The sequence below is a fragment of the Dreissena polymorpha genome, chromosome 14 (genome assembly GCF_020536995.1).
Source record: "Dreissena polymorpha isolate Duluth1 chromosome 14, UMN_Dpol_1.0, whole genome shotgun sequence".
Lineage (NCBI taxonomy): Eukaryota > Metazoa > Mollusca > Bivalvia > Myida > Dreissenidae > Dreissena > Dreissena polymorpha.
This window is the reverse complement of record NC_068368.1, coordinates 41,062,212-41,080,352: the sequence shown is the minus strand read 5'-3', so window position 1 is coordinate 41,080,352 and position 18,141 is coordinate 41,062,212. Positions and strand designations below refer to the sequence as shown.

At 35.9% G+C, this 18,141-nt stretch overlaps 1 protein-coding gene across 1 annotated transcript in view; it reads right to left on the bottom strand.

Annotated features, from left to right (window-relative positions):
• Positions 1–17,164, bottom strand: part of LOC127857318 (uncharacterized) — a 37,945-nt gene extending 20,781 nt beyond the window's left edge. The window contains exons 1-7 of the mRNA XM_052393724.1: positions 17,047–17,164; positions 15,681–15,950; positions 14,626–14,886; positions 10,837–11,106; positions 8,422–8,691; positions 7,368–7,544; positions 61–217 (exon numbers count right to left, since the gene is read on the bottom strand). Coding sequence (XP_052249684.1) covers positions 61–217; positions 7,368–7,544; positions 8,422–8,691; positions 10,837–11,106; positions 14,626–14,886; positions 15,681–15,950; positions 17,047–17,164 — 1,523 coding nt within the window. The remainder of the gene's footprint in view (positions 1–60; positions 218–7,367; positions 7,545–8,421; positions 8,692–10,836; positions 11,107–14,625; positions 14,887–15,680; positions 15,951–17,046) is intronic.
• Positions 17,165–18,141: the final 977 nt, after the last annotated feature.

The following is an 18,141-nucleotide window of genomic DNA, read 5'->3' as shown; positions in this document are numbered from 1 at the left end:
TATTGTAAAATACCATAAATAAATAAACAATAAGTGAAATTAAAACATAATAGTACATACCACGTGATGGAATCTCGGGAGCTGCAGTTGTAGTAGGTGTCTGTGTTGTAGTAGACGGCTGAGTTGTAGTAGGAGACTGTGTTGAAGAAGATGCCAGAGATGTTGTAGGTGTCTGTGTGGAAGTAGAAGACTGTGTTGAGGGGGAAGTAAAAGGTGCCTGTGTCGAGGCAGATGCCAGCGTTGTATTAGGAGCCGCAGTTGTAGTAGAAGCCTGAGATGTTGTTGATGCCGGACTTGTTGTTTCTGCCGAAGTTTACATGCGCATAAATCAGTATATTCGCTTGTGCATTGACATTATATAATCGGTAGCTTCAAATAAGCATGTAACATCATTTGTCCGTTGTCATTTATTTTAAATCTTTTTCAAATGAAAGTTCAACGAATCAACTAACACATGCTCATGCATCTATCAACAAAGAAAATAGAAAAAAGAAAGTTTAAGATTTGAAATGTTCTTACCGTTCTGAACGCATGATCCGTTTCTTTCATTGAATCCTATCAGACACGAGCATTCAAACCCTCCGTTTGTGTTGTGACAGAACTTGTTGAGGTTTGCGCTACACGTGTGAGTTCCGAGCTGGCATTCGTCTACATCGGTGTCACACGTCGATCCTTTCCATTGGTCTTTGCACAAGCACGTGCCTTTCACGTGATTGCAAGTCTGCGTTAAAACCAACGCGTTGGTGGTGTTGCAGTTACACGGCGTGTTACAACCATTCCCATATGTATTGTTGCTACATGCTGAAACAAATTAAATTAAATGATTGACACCTATATATTTACAATAATAAATAAAATGCAATAACAGTGCAATTGTACTTGAATTATTTTCTTATATTTCTACGTATTTACACCAATAATAATCATGAATTCATCGCAGACTGATTTTCTATGTATCTACACAAATTATAATCATGAATGCATCGAAGATTTCTTGCGTTAAGAATTTTTTCTGAGAATCTGGGTAGATATATCTTATAAACCTATAATTATGTAGTTTGTAACAACAAAAGAAATGTATATGCATTTTATTATTCTGCATCTATGTAACAAAACAAAACTAGACTACGTTGTGTTATTTTAGAAAATGCTAGGAAAACATGTTTTTAGGATTTAGGTCGATCAAATACAATTACTACAACACCATTTATTGGCTTGAGTCCATAACGGAACGCGACCTGTTCTAAATAATGTTATGCATGACAAGCCTAAAATCAAAGTTAAAGCTAATTCAGACGTTATCCGGAAACAATGTAAACCTAAAACCCTGCGAACCAATTGATCGACAGACTAACTCGCACACCTTTTGTGTGGAGGTTGTCATTAAACAATCACGGAATTAGTTGTTATCAATGTCCGCCGGAACAGCAGGAATTCACAAGATTTATATGTATTACAAATATATGAATATTGCAACATTATTACCTTATGAACATTGTTAATACTATTTCGCCTGACACATTAAGGCAGGTAAACGAGCCATATGTGTTGCTGCAGTGTGTTTTGGTTTGACAGTTGTAAGTACCGAACTTTCTCATCAGATAATTATGACACGTGTTTACATGCAAATACATTAGTATATACGCTGGTACATTGACATTATATAATCGGTAACTGCTAATAAGCATTCAGCGTCATTTGTCCGTTGTCATTTATTCTAATAAAAATATTTCAAATGCAAGTTCAACGAATCAAGTAACAAAATACTCTTGAACGTATTAGCGATGAAAAAACGGCGTTTAATAAAACACTGAATTACACGGTTTAATGAATGAATGTTATGTATATGTTAATCTTCATTTACAATTGTTATTGGATATATAATATAAGTATGACACGGGCTTACCTTCGCATACACCGGAAACACCAGTATATCCGATGTTGCATGGACAGGTGAATGATCCGTTATTGTTGGCACACGTGGAATTTTGTCGACAATTGTGAGTACCCAGCTTGCATTCGTCTATATCGGCTTCACACGTCGCACCTTCCCATTGGACATTGCACAAGCACGTGCCATTCACATGATTGCAAGTCTGCGTTGAAACCAACGCGTTGGTGGTGTTGCAGTTACACGGCGTGTTACAGCCATTCCCATATGTATTGTTGCTACATGCTGAAACAAATTAAATTGAATATTGACACCATATATTTACAATTAAAAATAAAATGCAATAACCGTACAAGTGTTATTGAATTATTTTATTTTATTTCTACGTATCTACACCAATTATAATCATGAATTCATCGCTGACTGATTTTTTATGCGTCTACACACATTATCATCATGAATGCATCGAATATTTCTTACGTTAAGAAGTTTTTTATGAGAATCTGAGCAGATATATCTCATTTACATTTAATTATGTAGTTTGTAACAACAAAAGAAATGTATATGCATTCTATTATGATGCATATATGTAACAAAACAACATAAGTCTACGTTATGTTTTTCCTTACAAAATGCCAGGACAACATTTTGTGTAGGACTTAGGTCGATCAAATGCAATTACTACAACACCATTTATTGGCTTGAGTCCATAACAAAACGCGACCTGTTCTAAATAATGTTATGCATGACAAGCCTAAAAATCAAAGGTAAAGCTAATTCAGTGGTTATCCGGAAACAATGAAAATCTAAAAACCTGCGAACCAATTGATCGACAGACTAACGCGCACACCTTTGTGTGGTGGTTGTCATAAAACAATCACGGAATAAGTGGTTATCAATGTCCACAGGAACAGCAGGAATTCACAAGATTTATATGTATTACAAATATATTAATATTGCAACAGTATTACCTTATGAACATTGTTAATAGTGTTTCGCCTGCCTCATAAAGGCAGGTAAACGAGTCATGTGTGTTACTGCAGTGTGCAATGGTTTAACATTTGTGACTACCGAACTTTCTCATCAGATAATTATTACACGTGTTTACATGCAAATACATTAGTATATACGCTGGTGAATTGGCATCATATAACCGGTATCTTCTAATAAGCATTCAGCGTCATTTCTCCGTTGTCATTTATTACAACTATCTTCCAAATGCAAGTTCAACGAATCAAGGAATAAAATGCTCTTGCACTTATGAACGATGAAGAACAGCGTTTAATAAAACACTGAATTACCCGGTTTAATGAATGAATGTTATGTAGATGTTCATCTTCATTTGCAATTGTTATTGAGCATATACTATAAGTATGAAGCTTGATTACCTGTGCATACACCGGAAACATCAGTATATCCGATAATGCATGGACAGGTGAATGATCCGTTATTATTGTCACACGTGGAATTTTGTCGACACTTGTGAGTACCCAGCTTGCATTCGTCTACATCAGCTTCACACGTCGCACCTTCCCATTGGGCATTGCACAAGCACGTGCCATTCACGTGATTGCAAGTCTGCGTTGAAACCAACGCGTTGGTGGTGTTGCAGTTACACGGCGTGTTACAGCCATTCCCATATGTATTGACGCTACATGCTGAAACAAACAAAATTAAATATTAACACCATATATTTACAATAAAAAATAAAATGCAATAACAGTGCAATCGTACTTGAATTATTTTCTTTTATTTCTACGTATCTACACCAATTATAATCATGAATTTATCGCAGACTGATATTCTGTGTATTTACACAAATTATAATCATGAATGCATTGAAGATTTCTTACGTTAACAATTTTGTTATGAGAATGTGGGTAGATATATCGCATATAACAACAAAAGAAATGTATATGCATTTTATTATGCTGCATCTATGTAACAAAACAAAACTAGACAACGTTATGTTTTTCTTTAGAAAATGCTAGGAAAACATGGTGTTTAGGATTTAGGTCGATCGAATTCAATTACTACAACACGATTTATTGGCTTGAGTCCATAGCAAAACTCGACCTGTTCTAAATAATGGTATGCATGACAAGCCTAAAACTCAAAGGTAAAGCTAATTCAGTTGTTTTCCGGAAACAATGTAAACCTAAAAACCTGCTGACAAATTGATCGACAGACTAACTCGTACACCTTTTGTTTGGTGGTTGTCATTAAACAATCACGGAATTAGTGGTTATCAATGTTCGCCGGAACAGCAGGAATTTAAAAGATTTATATGTATTACAGATATATGAATATTGCAACAGTATTACCTTATGAACATTGTTAATAGTGTTTAGCCTGCCTCATAAAGGCAGGGGTAAACGAGCCATGAGTGTTGCTGCAGTGTGTTTTGGTTTGACAGTTGTGAGTACCGAACTTTCTCATCAGATAATTATGACAAGTGTGAACAAGCAAATACATTAGTATAAACGCTGGTGCATTGACATTATATAACCGGTATCTTCTAATAAGCATTCAGCGTCATTTGTCCGTTGTCATTAATTATAAATATCTTTCAAATGCAAGTTCAACTAATCAAGTAACACAATACTCTTGCACTTATTAACGATGAAAAACGGTGTTTAATAAAACACTGAATTACCCGGTTTAATGAATGAATGTTATGTAGATGTTCATCTTCATTTGCAATTGTTATTGAGCATATATTATAAGTATGACGCTTGCTTACCTGTGCATACACCGGAAACATCAGTATATCCGATGTTGCATGGACAGGTGAATGATCCGTTATTATTGGCACACGTGGAATTTTGTCGACAATTGTGAGTACCCAGCTTGCATTCGTCTATATCAGCTTCACACGTCGCACCTTCCCATTGGGCATTGCACAAGCACGTGCCATTCACATGATTGCATGTCTGCGTTGAAACCAACGCGTTGGTGGTTTTGCAGTTACACGGCGTGATACAGCCAGTCCCATATGTATTGTTGCTACATGCTGAAACAAATTAAATCAAATATTGACACCATATATTTACGAGAAAAAAAATGCAATAACAGGGCAATTGTACTTGAATTATGTTCTTTTATTTCTACGTATCTACACCAATTATATCACGAATTAATCGCAGACTGATTTTCTATGTATCTACACAATTATTATCATGAATGCATCGAAGATTTCTTACGTTAAGAATTTTTAATGAGAATCTGGGTAGATATATCTCATATACCTATAGTTATGTAGTTGTAACAACAAAAGAAATGTATATACATTTTATATTGCTTCATCTATGTAACAAAACAAAACTAGACTGCGTTATGTTTTTTAGAAAATGCTAGGAAAACATGTTTTTTAGGATTTAGGTCGATACAATGCAATTACTACAACACCATTTATTGGCTTGAGTCCATAACAAAACGCGACCTGTTCTAAATAATGTTATGCATGACAAGCCTAACAATCAAAGGTAAAGCTAGTTCAGTGGTTATCCGGAACAATGTAAACCTAAAAACCTGCGAATCAATTGATCGACAAACTAACTCGCACACCTTTTGTGTGGTGGTTGTCATTAAACAATCACGGAATTAGTGGTTATCAATGTCCGCAGGAACAGTAGGAATTCACAAGATTTATATGTATTACAAATATATGAATATTGCAACAGTATTACCTTATGAACATTGTTAAAAGTTTTTCGCGCGGCTCATATAAGATGGTAAAGGAGCTATGCGTGTTGCTGCAGTGTGCAATGGTTTGACAGTTGTGGTTGTGAGTACCGATAATTCATATCAGATAATTATGCAACGTGGTTACATGTGCATACATTAGTATATTCGCTGGTGCATCGACATTATATAACCGGTAACTTCTAAAAAGCATGCAACGTCATTTGTCCGTTGTTATTTATTTGAACCCTCATTCAAATGCTAGGTAAACGGATCAAATACAAATACTCTTGCACATAGAAACAATGAAAAACGGTGTTTAATAAAACACTGAATTACCCAGTTGTATGAATGTATGTTATGTATATGTTAATCTTCATTTACAATTGTTATTGGGCATATAATATAATTATGACACGGGCTTACCTTCGCATACACCGGAAACACCAGTATATCCGATGTTGCATGGACAGGTGAATGATCCGTTATTGTTGGCACACGTGGAATTTTGTCGACAATTGTGAGTACCCAGCTTGCATTCGTCTATATCGGCTTCACACGTCGCACCTTCCCATTGGACATTGCACAAGCACGTGCCATTCACATGATTGCAAGTCTGCGTTGAAACCAACGCGTTGGTGGTGTTGCAGTTACACGGCGTGTTACAGCCATTCCCATATTTATTGTCGCTACATGCTGAAACAAATTAAATAAAAATGACATCAAATATTAACAGTTATGAATGAAAAAGCAATATAAGTTCAGTTGTACTTTAATTATTTCTTTGATTTCCACATATCTACACAAATTATAATCATTAATTCATCGCAGACGGATTTTCTATGTATCTACACACATTATAATCATGAATTCATCGAAGTTTTCTTACTTAAGGACCTTTTTTGAGAATCTGGGTTGATATATCGCATATACCTATAATTATGTAGCTTATCACAACAAAAGAATTGTATATGCATTTTATTCTGCTGCATCAATGCAACAAAAAGCACTAGACTACGTTATGTTTTTCTTATAGAAAATGCAAGGAAATCATGGTGTTTAGGATTAAGGTCGATACAAAGCAATTACTACAAAACCATTTATTGGCTAGCATCCATAACAAAACGCGACCCGTACTAAATAATGTTATGCATGACAAGCCTAAAAATAAAATTTAAAGCTTTTTCAGTGATTATCCGGACACAATGTAAACCTAAAACCCTGCGAACCAATTGATCGAGGAACTCACTCGTACACCTTCTGTGTGGTGGTTGTCATAAAACAATCACGGAATTAGTGGTAATAAATGTCCGCCGGAACAGCAGGAATTCACAAGATTTATATGTATTACAAATATATGAATATTGCAACAGTAATACCTTATGATCATTATTCAAAAGTGTTTTACCTGTTTCAAATAGGCATGTAAACGAGCCATGCGTGTTGCTGCAGTGTGCTTTGGTTTGACAGTTGTGAGTACCGAACATTCATATCAGATCATTATGACACGTGTTTACATGTGCACCCATAAGTATATCCGCCGGTGCATTGACATTATATAACCGATAATTTCTAATAAAGATGCAACTTGATATGTTCGTTGTCATTTATTTTAAGTCAGTTTCAAAATGCAAGTTCAACGAATCAAATAACAAATACTCTTGCATTTATTAACAATTAAAACCTGTTTTTAATGAAACACTGACTTACCCAGTTGAATACATGTATGTTATGTAGATATTAATCTTCATTCACAATTGTTACTGTGCATATAAGTATGACGCGTGCTTACCTGTGCATACACCGGCTACATCAGTATATCCGATGTTGCATGGACAGGTGAATGATCCGTTATTATTGGCACACGTGGAATTTTGTCGACAGTTGTGGTTCCCTTCTGTGCATTCATCTCGATCCTCACCACACGTGGTTCCCTTCCACCCAGTCTTGCAGGTGCAAACACCGGTTACTTTGTCACAGGGGGTTTGTGTGTTGTTAGCTACGCATTCACAACTCCTATTACACTGTACACCCCAATTGCCATCCACGCAAGCTGGTATAAAACAAGAAGCACGCTTTCATATCTTATTTTCACATAGTTAGTATTTGTCATTTATTATATCTCTTTCATGTATAATTTTAAATATTTATCATTACAGTGCATAACAAAACGAGACCTGTACTAAATAATGGTATGCATGACAAGCTTTAAAATCAAATGTAAAGCTAATTCAGTGGTTATCCGGAAACAATGTAAACCTAAAAACTTGCGAACCAATTGATCGACAGACTAACTCGCACACCCTTTGTGTGGTGGTTGTCATAAAACAATCACGGAATTAGTGGTTATCAATGTCCGCCAGAACAGCAGGAATTCACAAGATTTATATGTATTACAAATATATAAATATTGCAACAGTATTACCTTATGAACATTGTTAAAAGTTTTTCGCGCGGCTCATATAAGATGGTAAAGGAGCTATGCGTGTTGCTGCAGTGTGCAATGGTTTGACAGTTGTGGTTGTGAGTACCGATCATTCATATCAGATAATTATGCAACGTGTTTACATGTGCATACATTAGTATATTCGCTGGTGCATCGACATTATATAACCGGTAACTTCTAAAAAGCATGCAACGTCATTTGTCCGTTGTTATTTATTTGAACCCTCTTTCAAATGCAAGTTAAACGGATCAAATACAAATACTCTTGCACATAGAAACAATGAAAAACGGTGTTTAATAAAACACTGAATTACCCAGATGTATGAATGTATGTTATGTATATGTTAATCTTCATTTACAATTGTTATTGGGCATATAATATAAGTATGACACGGGCTTACCTTCGCATACACCGGAAACATCAGTATATCCGATGTTGCATGGACAGGTGAATGATCCGTTATTGTTGGCACACGTGGAATTTTGTCGACAATTGTGAGTACCCAGCTTGCATTCGTCTATATCGGCTTCACACGTCGCACCTTCCCATTGGGCATTGCACAAGCACGTGCCATTCACATGATTGCAAGTCTGCGTTGAAACCAACGCGTTGGTGGTGTTGCAGTTACACGGCGTGTTACAGCCATTCCCATATTTATTGTCGCTACATGCTGAAACAAATTAAATAAAAATGACATCAAATATTAACAGTAATGAATAAAAAGCAATATAAGTTCAGTTGTACTTGAATTATTTCTTTGATTTCCACATATCTACACAAATTATAATCATTAATTCATCGCAGACGGATTTTCTATGTATCTACACACATTATAATCATGAATTCATCGAAGATTTCTTACTTAAGGACATTTTTTGAGAATCTGGGTTGATATATCGCATAAACCTATAATCATGTAGCTTGTCACAACAAAAGAATTGTATATGCATTTTATTCTGCTGCATCTATGCAACAAAAAGCACTAGACTACGTTATGTTTTTCTTATAGAAAATGCAAGGAAATCATGGTTTTTAGGATTAAGGTCGATACAAAGCAATTACTACAAAACCATTGATTGGCTAGCATCCATAACAAAACGCGACCCGTACTAAATAATGTTATGCATGACAAGCCTAAAAATAAAATTTAAAGCTTTTTCAGTGATTATCCGGAAACAATGTAAACCTAAAACCCTGCGAACCAATTGATCGAGAGACTAACTCGTACACCTTCTGTGTGGTGGTTGTCATAAAACAATCACGGAATTAGTAGTAATAAATGTCCGCCGGAACAGCAGGAATTCACAAGATTTATATGTATTACAAATATATGAATATTGCAACAGTAATACCTTATGATCATTATTCAAAAGTGTTTTACCTGTCTCAAATAGGCATGTAAACGAGCCATGCGTGTTGCTGCAGTGTGCTATGGTTTGACAGTTGTGAGTACCGAACATTCATATCAGATCATTATGACACGTGTTAACATGTGCACCCATAAGTATATCCGCCGGTGCATTGACATTATATAACCGATAATTTCTAATAAAGATGCAACTTGATATGTTCGTTGTCATTTATTTTAAGTCTGTTTCAAATGCAGGTTCAACGAATCAAATAACAAATACTCTTGCACTTATTAACAATTAAAATCTGTTTTTTAATGAAACACTGACTTACCCAGTTGAATACATGTATGTTATGTAGATATTAATCTTCATTCACAATTGTTACTGTGCATATAAGTATGACGCGTGCTTACATGTGCATACACCGGCTACATCAGTATATCCGATGTTGCATGGACAGGTGAATGATCCGTTATTATTGGCACACGTGGAATTTTGTCGACAGTTGTGGGTCCCTTCTGTGCATTCATCTCGATCCTCACCACACGTGGTTCCCTTCCACCCAGTCTTGCAGGTGCAAACACCGGTTACTTTGTCACAGGGGGTTTGTGTGTTGTAAGCTACGCATTCACAACTCCTATCACACTGTACACCCCAATTGCCATCCACGCAAGCTGGTATAAAACAAGAAGCACGCTTTCATATCTTATTTTCACATAGTTAGTATTTGTCATTTATTATATCTCTTTCATGTATAATTTTAAATATTTATCATTACAGTGCATAACAAAACGAGACCTGTACTAAATAATGGTATGCATGACAAGCTTTAAAATCAAATGTAAAGCTAATTCAGTGGTTATCCGGAAACAATGTAAACTTAAAACTTGCGAACCAATTGATCGACAGACTAACTCGCACACCCTTTGTGTGGTGGTTGTCATAAAACAATCACGGAATTAGTGGTATCAATGTCCGCCAGAACAGCAGGAATTCACAAGATTTAAATGTATTACAAATATATAAATATTGCAACAGTATTACCTTATGAACATTGTTAAAAGTTTTTCGCGCGGCTCATATAAGATGGTAAAGGAGCTATGCGTGTTGCTGCAGTGTGCAATGGTTTGACAGTTGTGGTTGTGAGTACCGATCATTCATATCAGATAATATGCAACGTGTTTACATGTGCATACATTAGTATATTCGCTGGTGCATCGACATTATATAACCGGTAACTTCTAAAAAGCATGCAACGTCATTTGTCCGTTGTTATTTATTTGGACCCTCTTTCAAATGCAAGTTAAACGGATCAAATACAAATACTCTTGCACATAGAAACAATGAAAAACGGTGTTTAATAAACACTGAATTACCCAGTTGTATGAATGTATGTTATGTATATGTTAATCTTCATTTACAATTGTTATTGGGCATATAATATAAGTATGACACGGGCTTACCTTCGCATACACCGATAACACCAGTATATCCGATGTTGCATGGACAGGTGAATGATCCGTTATTGTTGGCACACGTGGAATTTTGTCGACAATTGTGAGTACCCAGCTTGCATTCGTCTATATCGGCTTCACACGTCGCACCTTCCCATTGGGCATTGCACAAGCACGTGCCATTCACATGATTGCAAGTCTGCGTTGAAACCAACGCGTTGGTGGTGTTGCAGTTACACGGCGTGTTACAGCCATTCCCATATTTATTGTCGCTACATGCTGAAACAAATTAAATAAAAATGACATCAAATATCAACAGTAATGAATAAAAAGCAATATAAGTTCAGTTGTACTTGAATTATTTCTTTGATTTCCACATATCTACACAAATTATAATCATTAATTCATCGCAGACGGATTTTCTATGTATCTACACACATTATAATCATGAATTCATCGAAGATTTCTTACTTAAGGACCTTTTTTGAGAATCTGGGTTGATATATCGCATATACCTATAATCATGTAGCTTGTCACCACAAAAGAATTGTATATGAATTTTATTCTGCTGCATCTATGCAACAAAAAGCACTAGACTACGTTATGTTTTTCTTATAGAAAATGCAAGGAAATCATGGTTTTTAGGATTAAGGTCTATACAAAGCAATTACTACAAAACCATTTATTGGCTAGCATCCATAACAAAACGCGACCCGTACTAAATAATGGTATGCATGACAAGCCTAAAAATAAAATTTAAAGCTTTTTCAGTGATTATCCGGGAACAATGTAAACCTAAAACCCTGCGAACCAATTGATCGAGAGACTAACTCGTACACCTTCTGTGTGGTGGTTGTCATAAAACAATCACGGAATTTGGTAATAAATGTCCGCCGGAACAGCAGGAATTCACGAGATTTATATGTATTACAAATATATGAATATTGCAACAGTAATACCTTATGATCATTATTCAAAAGTGTTTTACCTGTCACAAATAGGCATGTAAACGAGCGATGCGTGTTGCTGCAGTGTGCTATGGTTTGACAGTTGTGAGTACCGAACATTCATATCAGATCATTATGACACGTGTTTACATGTGCACCCATAAGTATATCCGCCGGTGCATTGACATTATATAACCGATAATTTCTAATAAAGATGCAACTTGATATGTTCGTTGTCATTTATTTTAAGTCTGTTTCAAATGCAAGTTCAACGAATCAAATAACAAAAACTCTTGCATTTATTAACAATTAAAACCTGTGTTTAATGAAACACTGACTTACCCAGTTGAATACATGTATGTTATGTAGATATTAATCTTCATTCACAATTGTTACTGTGCATATAAGTATGACGCGTGCTTACCTGTGCATACACCGGCTACATCAGTATATCCGATGTTGCATGGACAGGTGAATGATCCGTTATTATTGGCACACGTGGAATTTTGTCGACAGTTGTGGGTCCCTTCTGTGCATTCATCTCGATCCTCACCACACGTGGTTCCCTTCCACCCAGTCTTGCAGGTGCAAACACCGGTTACTTTGTCACAGGGGGTGTGTGTGTTGTTAGCTACGCATTCACAACTCCTATTACACTGTACACCCCAATTGCCATCCACGCAAGCTAGGTATAAAACAAGAAGCACGCATTCATATCTTATTTTCACATAGTTAGTATTTGTCATTTATTATATCTCTTTCATGTATAATTTTAAATATTTATCATTACAGTGCATAACAAAACGAGACCTGTACTAAATAATGGTATGCATGACAAGCTTTAAAATCAAATGTAAAGCTAATTCAGTGGTTATCCGGAAACAATGTAAACCTAAAACCTTGCGAACCAATTGATCGAGACAGACTCACTCGCACACCCTTCTGTGTGGTGGTTGTCATAAAACAATCACGGAATTAGTGGTTATCAATGTCCGCCAGAACAGCAGGAATTCACAAGATTTATATGTATACAAATATATAAATATTGCAACAGTATTACCTTATGAACATTGTTAAAAAAGTTTTCGCGCGGCTCATATAAGATCGTTAAAGGAGCTATGCGTGTTGCTGCAGTAGTGCAATGGTTTGAACAGTTGTGGTTGTGAGTACCGATCATTCATATCAGATAATTATGCAACGTGTTTACATGTGCATACATTAGTATATTCGCTGGTGCATCGACATTATATAACCGGTAACTTCTAAAAAGCATGCAACGTTATTTGTCCGTTGTTATTTATTTGAACCCCTCTTTCAAATGCAAGTTAAACGGATCAAATACAATATACTCTTGCACATAGAAACAATGAAAAACGGTGTTTAATAAAACACTGAATTACCCAGTTGTATGAATGTATGTTATGTATATGTTAATCTTCATTTACAATTGGTATTGGGCATATAATATAAGTATGACACGGGCTTACCTTCGCATACACCGAAACACCAGTATATCCGATGTTGCATGGACAGGTGAATGATCCGTTATTGTTGGCACACGTGGAATTTTGTCGACAATTGTGAGTACCCAGCTTGCATTCGTCTATATCGGCTTCACACGTCGCACCTTCCCATTGGGCATTGCACAAGCACGTGCCATTAACATGATTGCAAGTCTGCGTTGAAACCAACGCGTTGGTGGTGTTGCAGTTACACGGCGTGTTACAGCCATTCCCATATTTATTGTCGCTACATGCTGAAACAAATTAAATAAAAATGACATCAAATATTAACAGTAATGAATAAAAAGCAATATAAGTTCAGTTGTACTTGAATTATTTCTTTGATTTCCACATATCTACACAAATTATAATCATTAATTCATCGCAGACGGATTTTCTATGTATCTACACACATTATAATCATGAATTCATCGAAGATTTCTTACTTAAGGACCTTTTTTGAGAATCTGGGTTGATATATCGCATATACCTATAATCATGTAGCTTGTCACATACAAAAGAATTGTATATGCATTTTATTCTGCTGCATCTATGCAACAAAAAGCACTAGACTACGTTATGTTTTTCTTATAGAAAATGCAAGGAAATCATGGTTTTTAGGATTAAGGTCGATACAAAGCAATTACTACAAAACCATTAATTGGCTAGCATCCATAACAAAACGCGACCCGTACTAAATAATGTTATGCATGACAAGCCTAAAAATAAAATTTAAAGCTTTTTCAGTGATTATCCGGAAACAATGTAAACCTAAAACCCTGCGAACCAATTGATCGAGAGACTAACTCGTACACCTTCTGTGTGGTGGTTGTCATAAAACAATCACGGAATTAGTGGTAATAAATGTCCGCCGGAACAGCAGGAATTCACAAGATTTATATGTATTACAAATATATGAATATTGCAACAGTAATACCTTATGATCATTATTCAAAAGTGTTTTACCTGTCTCAAATAGGCATGTAAACGAGCCATGCGTGTTGCTGCAGCGTGCTATGGTTTGACAGTTGTGAGTACCGAACATTCATATCAGATCATTATGACACGTGTTTACATGTGCACCCATAAGTATATCCGCCGGTGCATTGACATTATATAACCGATAATTTCTAATAAAGATGCAACTTGATATGTTCGTTGTCATTTATTTTAAGTCTGTTTCAAATGCAAGTTCAACGAATCAAATAACAAATACTCTTGCATTTATTAACAATTAAAACCTGTTTTTAATGAAACACTGACTTACCCAGTTGAATACATGTATGTTATGTAGATATTAATCTTCATTCACAATTGTTACTGTGCATATAAGTATGACGCGTGCTTACCTGTGCATACACCGGCTACATCAGTATATCCGATGTTGCATGGACAGGTGAATGATCCGTTATTATTGGCACACGTGGAATTTTGTCGACAGTTGTGGGTCCCTTCTGTGCATTCATCTCGATCCTCACCACACGTGGTTCCCTTCCACCCAGTCTTGCAGGTGCAAACACCGGTTACTTTGTCACAGGGGGTTTGTGTGTTGTTAGCTACGCATTCACAACTCCTATTACACTGTACACCCCAATTGCCATCCACGCAAGCTGGTATAAAACAAGAAGCACGCTTTCATATCTTATTTTCACATAGTTAGTATTTGTCATTTATTATATCTCTTTCATGTATAATTTAAATATTTATCATTACAGTGCATAACAAAACGAGACCTGTACTAAATAATGGTATGCATGACAAGCTTTAAAATCAAATGTAAAGCTAATTCAGTGGTTATCCGGAAACAATGTAAACCTAAAACCTTGCGAACCAATTAATTGACAGACTAACTCGCACACCCTTTGTGTGGTGGTTGTCATAAAACAATCACGGAATAAGTGGTTATCAATGTCCTGCCAGAATAAGCAGGAATTCACAAGATTTATATGTATTACAAATATATAAATATTGCAACAGTATTACCTTATGAACATTGTTAAAGTTTTTTCGCGCCGGCTCATATAAGATGGTAAGGAGCTATGCGTGTTGCTGCAGTAGTGCAATGGTTTGACAGTTGTGGTTGTGAGTACCGATCATTCATATCAGATAATTATGCAACGTGTTTACATGTGCATACATTAGTATATTCGCTGGTGCATCGACATTATATAACCGGTAACTTCTAAAAAGCATGCAACGTCATTTGTCCGTTGTTATTTATTTGAACCCTCTTTCAAATGCAAGTTAAACGGATCAAATACAATACTCTTGCACAAAGAAACAATGAAAAACGGTGTTTAATAAAACACTGAATTACCCAGTTGTATGAATGTATGTTATGTATATGTTAATCTTCATTTACAATTGTTATTGGGCATATAATATAAGTATGACACGGGCTTACCTTCGCATACACCGGAAACACCAGTATATCCGATGTTGCATGGACAGGTGAATGATCCGTTATTGTTGGCACACGTGGAATTTTGTCGACAATTGTGAGTACCCAGCTTGCATTCGTCTATATCGGCTTCACACGTCGCACCTTCCCATTGGGCATTGCACAAGCACGTGCCATTCACATGATTGCAAGTCTGCGTTGAAACCAACGCGTTGGTGGTGTTGCAGTTACACGGCGTGTTACAGCCATTCCCATATTTATTGTCGCTACATGCTGAAACAAATTAAATAAAAATGACATCAAATATTAACAGTAATGAATAAAAAGCAATATAAGTTCAGTTGTACTTGAATTATTTCTTTGATTTCCACATATCTACACAAATTATATCATTAATTCATCGCAGACGGATTTTCTATGTATCTACACACATTATAATCATGAATTCATCGAAGATTTCTTACTTAAGGACCTTTTTTGAGAATCTGGGTTGATATATCGCATAAACCTATAATCATGTAGCTTGTCACATAACAAAAGAATTGTATATGCATTTTATTCTGCTGCATCTATGCAACAAAAAGCACTAGACTACGTTATGTTTTTCTTATAGAAAATGCAAGGCAATCATGGTTTTTAGGATTAAGGTCGATACAAAGCAATTACTACAAAACCATTGATTAGCTAGCATCCATAACAAAACGCGACCCGTACTAAATAATGTTATGCACGACAAGCCTTAAAAATAAAATTTAAAGCTTTTTCAGTGATTATCCGGAAACAATGTGAACCTAAAACCCTGCGAACCAATTGATCGAGGAACTCACTCGTACACCTTCTGTGTGGTGGTTGTCATAAAACAATCACGGAATTAGTGGTAATAATGTCCGCCGGAAGCAGCAGGAATTCACAAGATTTATATGTATTACAAATATATGAATATTGCAACAGTAATACCTTATGATCATTATTCAAAAGTGTTTTACCTGTCTCAAATAGGCATGTAAACGAGCCATGCGTGTTGCTGCAGCGTGCTATGGTTTGACAGTTGTGAGTACCGAACATTCATATCAGATCATTATGACACGTGTTTACATGTGCACCCATAAGTATATCCGCCGGTGCATTGACATTATATAACCGATAATTTCTAATAAAGATGCAACTTGATATGTTCGTTGTCATTTATTTTAAGTCTGTTTCAAATGCAAGTTCAACGAATCAAATAACAAAAACTCTTGCATTTATTAACAACTAAAACCTGTTTTTAATGAAACACTGACTTACCCAGTTGAATACATGTATGTTATGTAGATATTAATCTTCATTCACAATTGTTACTGTGCATATAAGTATGACGCGTGCTTACCTGTGCATACACCGGCTACATCAGTATATCCGATGTTGCATGGACAGGTGAATGATCCGTTATTATTGGCACACGTGGAATTTTGTCGACAGTTGTGGGTCCCCTTCTGTGCATTCATCTCGATCCTCACCACACGTGGTTCCCTTCCACCCAGTCTTGCAGGTGCAAACACCGGTTACTTTGTCACAGGGGGTTTGTGTGTTGTTAGCTACGCATTCACAACTCCTATTGCACTGTACACCCCAATTGCCATCCACGCAAGCTGGTATAAAACAAGAAGCACGCTTTCATATCTTATTTTCACATAGTTAGTATTTGTCATTTATTATATCTCTTTCATGTATAATTTTAAATATTTATCATTACAGTGCATAACAAAACGAGACCTGTACTAAATAATGGTATGCATGACAAGCTTTAAAATCAAATGTAAAGCTAATTCAGTGGTTATCCGGAAACAATGTAAACCTAAAAACTTGCGAACCAATTGATCGACAGACTAACTCGCACACCCTTTGTGTGGTGGTTGTCATAAAAAAATCACGGAATTAGTGGTTATCAATGTCCGCCAGAACAGTAGGAATTCACAATATTTATATGTATTACAAATATATAAATATTGCAACAGTATTACCTTATGAACATTGTTAAAAGTTATCGCGCGGCTCATATAAGATGGTAAAGGAGCTATGCGTGTTGCTGCAGTGTGCAATGGTTTGACAGTTGTGGTTGTGAGTACCGATCATTCATATCAGCTAATTATGCAACGTGTTTACATGTGCATACATTAGTATATTCGCTGGTGTATCAACATTATATAACCGGTAACTTCAAAAAGCATGCAACGTCATTTGTCCGTTGTTATTTATTTGAACCCTCTTTAAAATGCAAGTTAAACGGATCAAATACAAATACTCTTGCACATAGAAACAATGAAAAACGGTGTTTAATAAAACACTGAATTACCCAGTTGTATGAATGTATGTTATGTATATGTTAATCTTCATTTACAATTGTTATTGGGCAATATAATATAAGTATGACACGGGCTTACCTTCGCATACACCGGAAACACCAGTATATCCGATGTTGCAT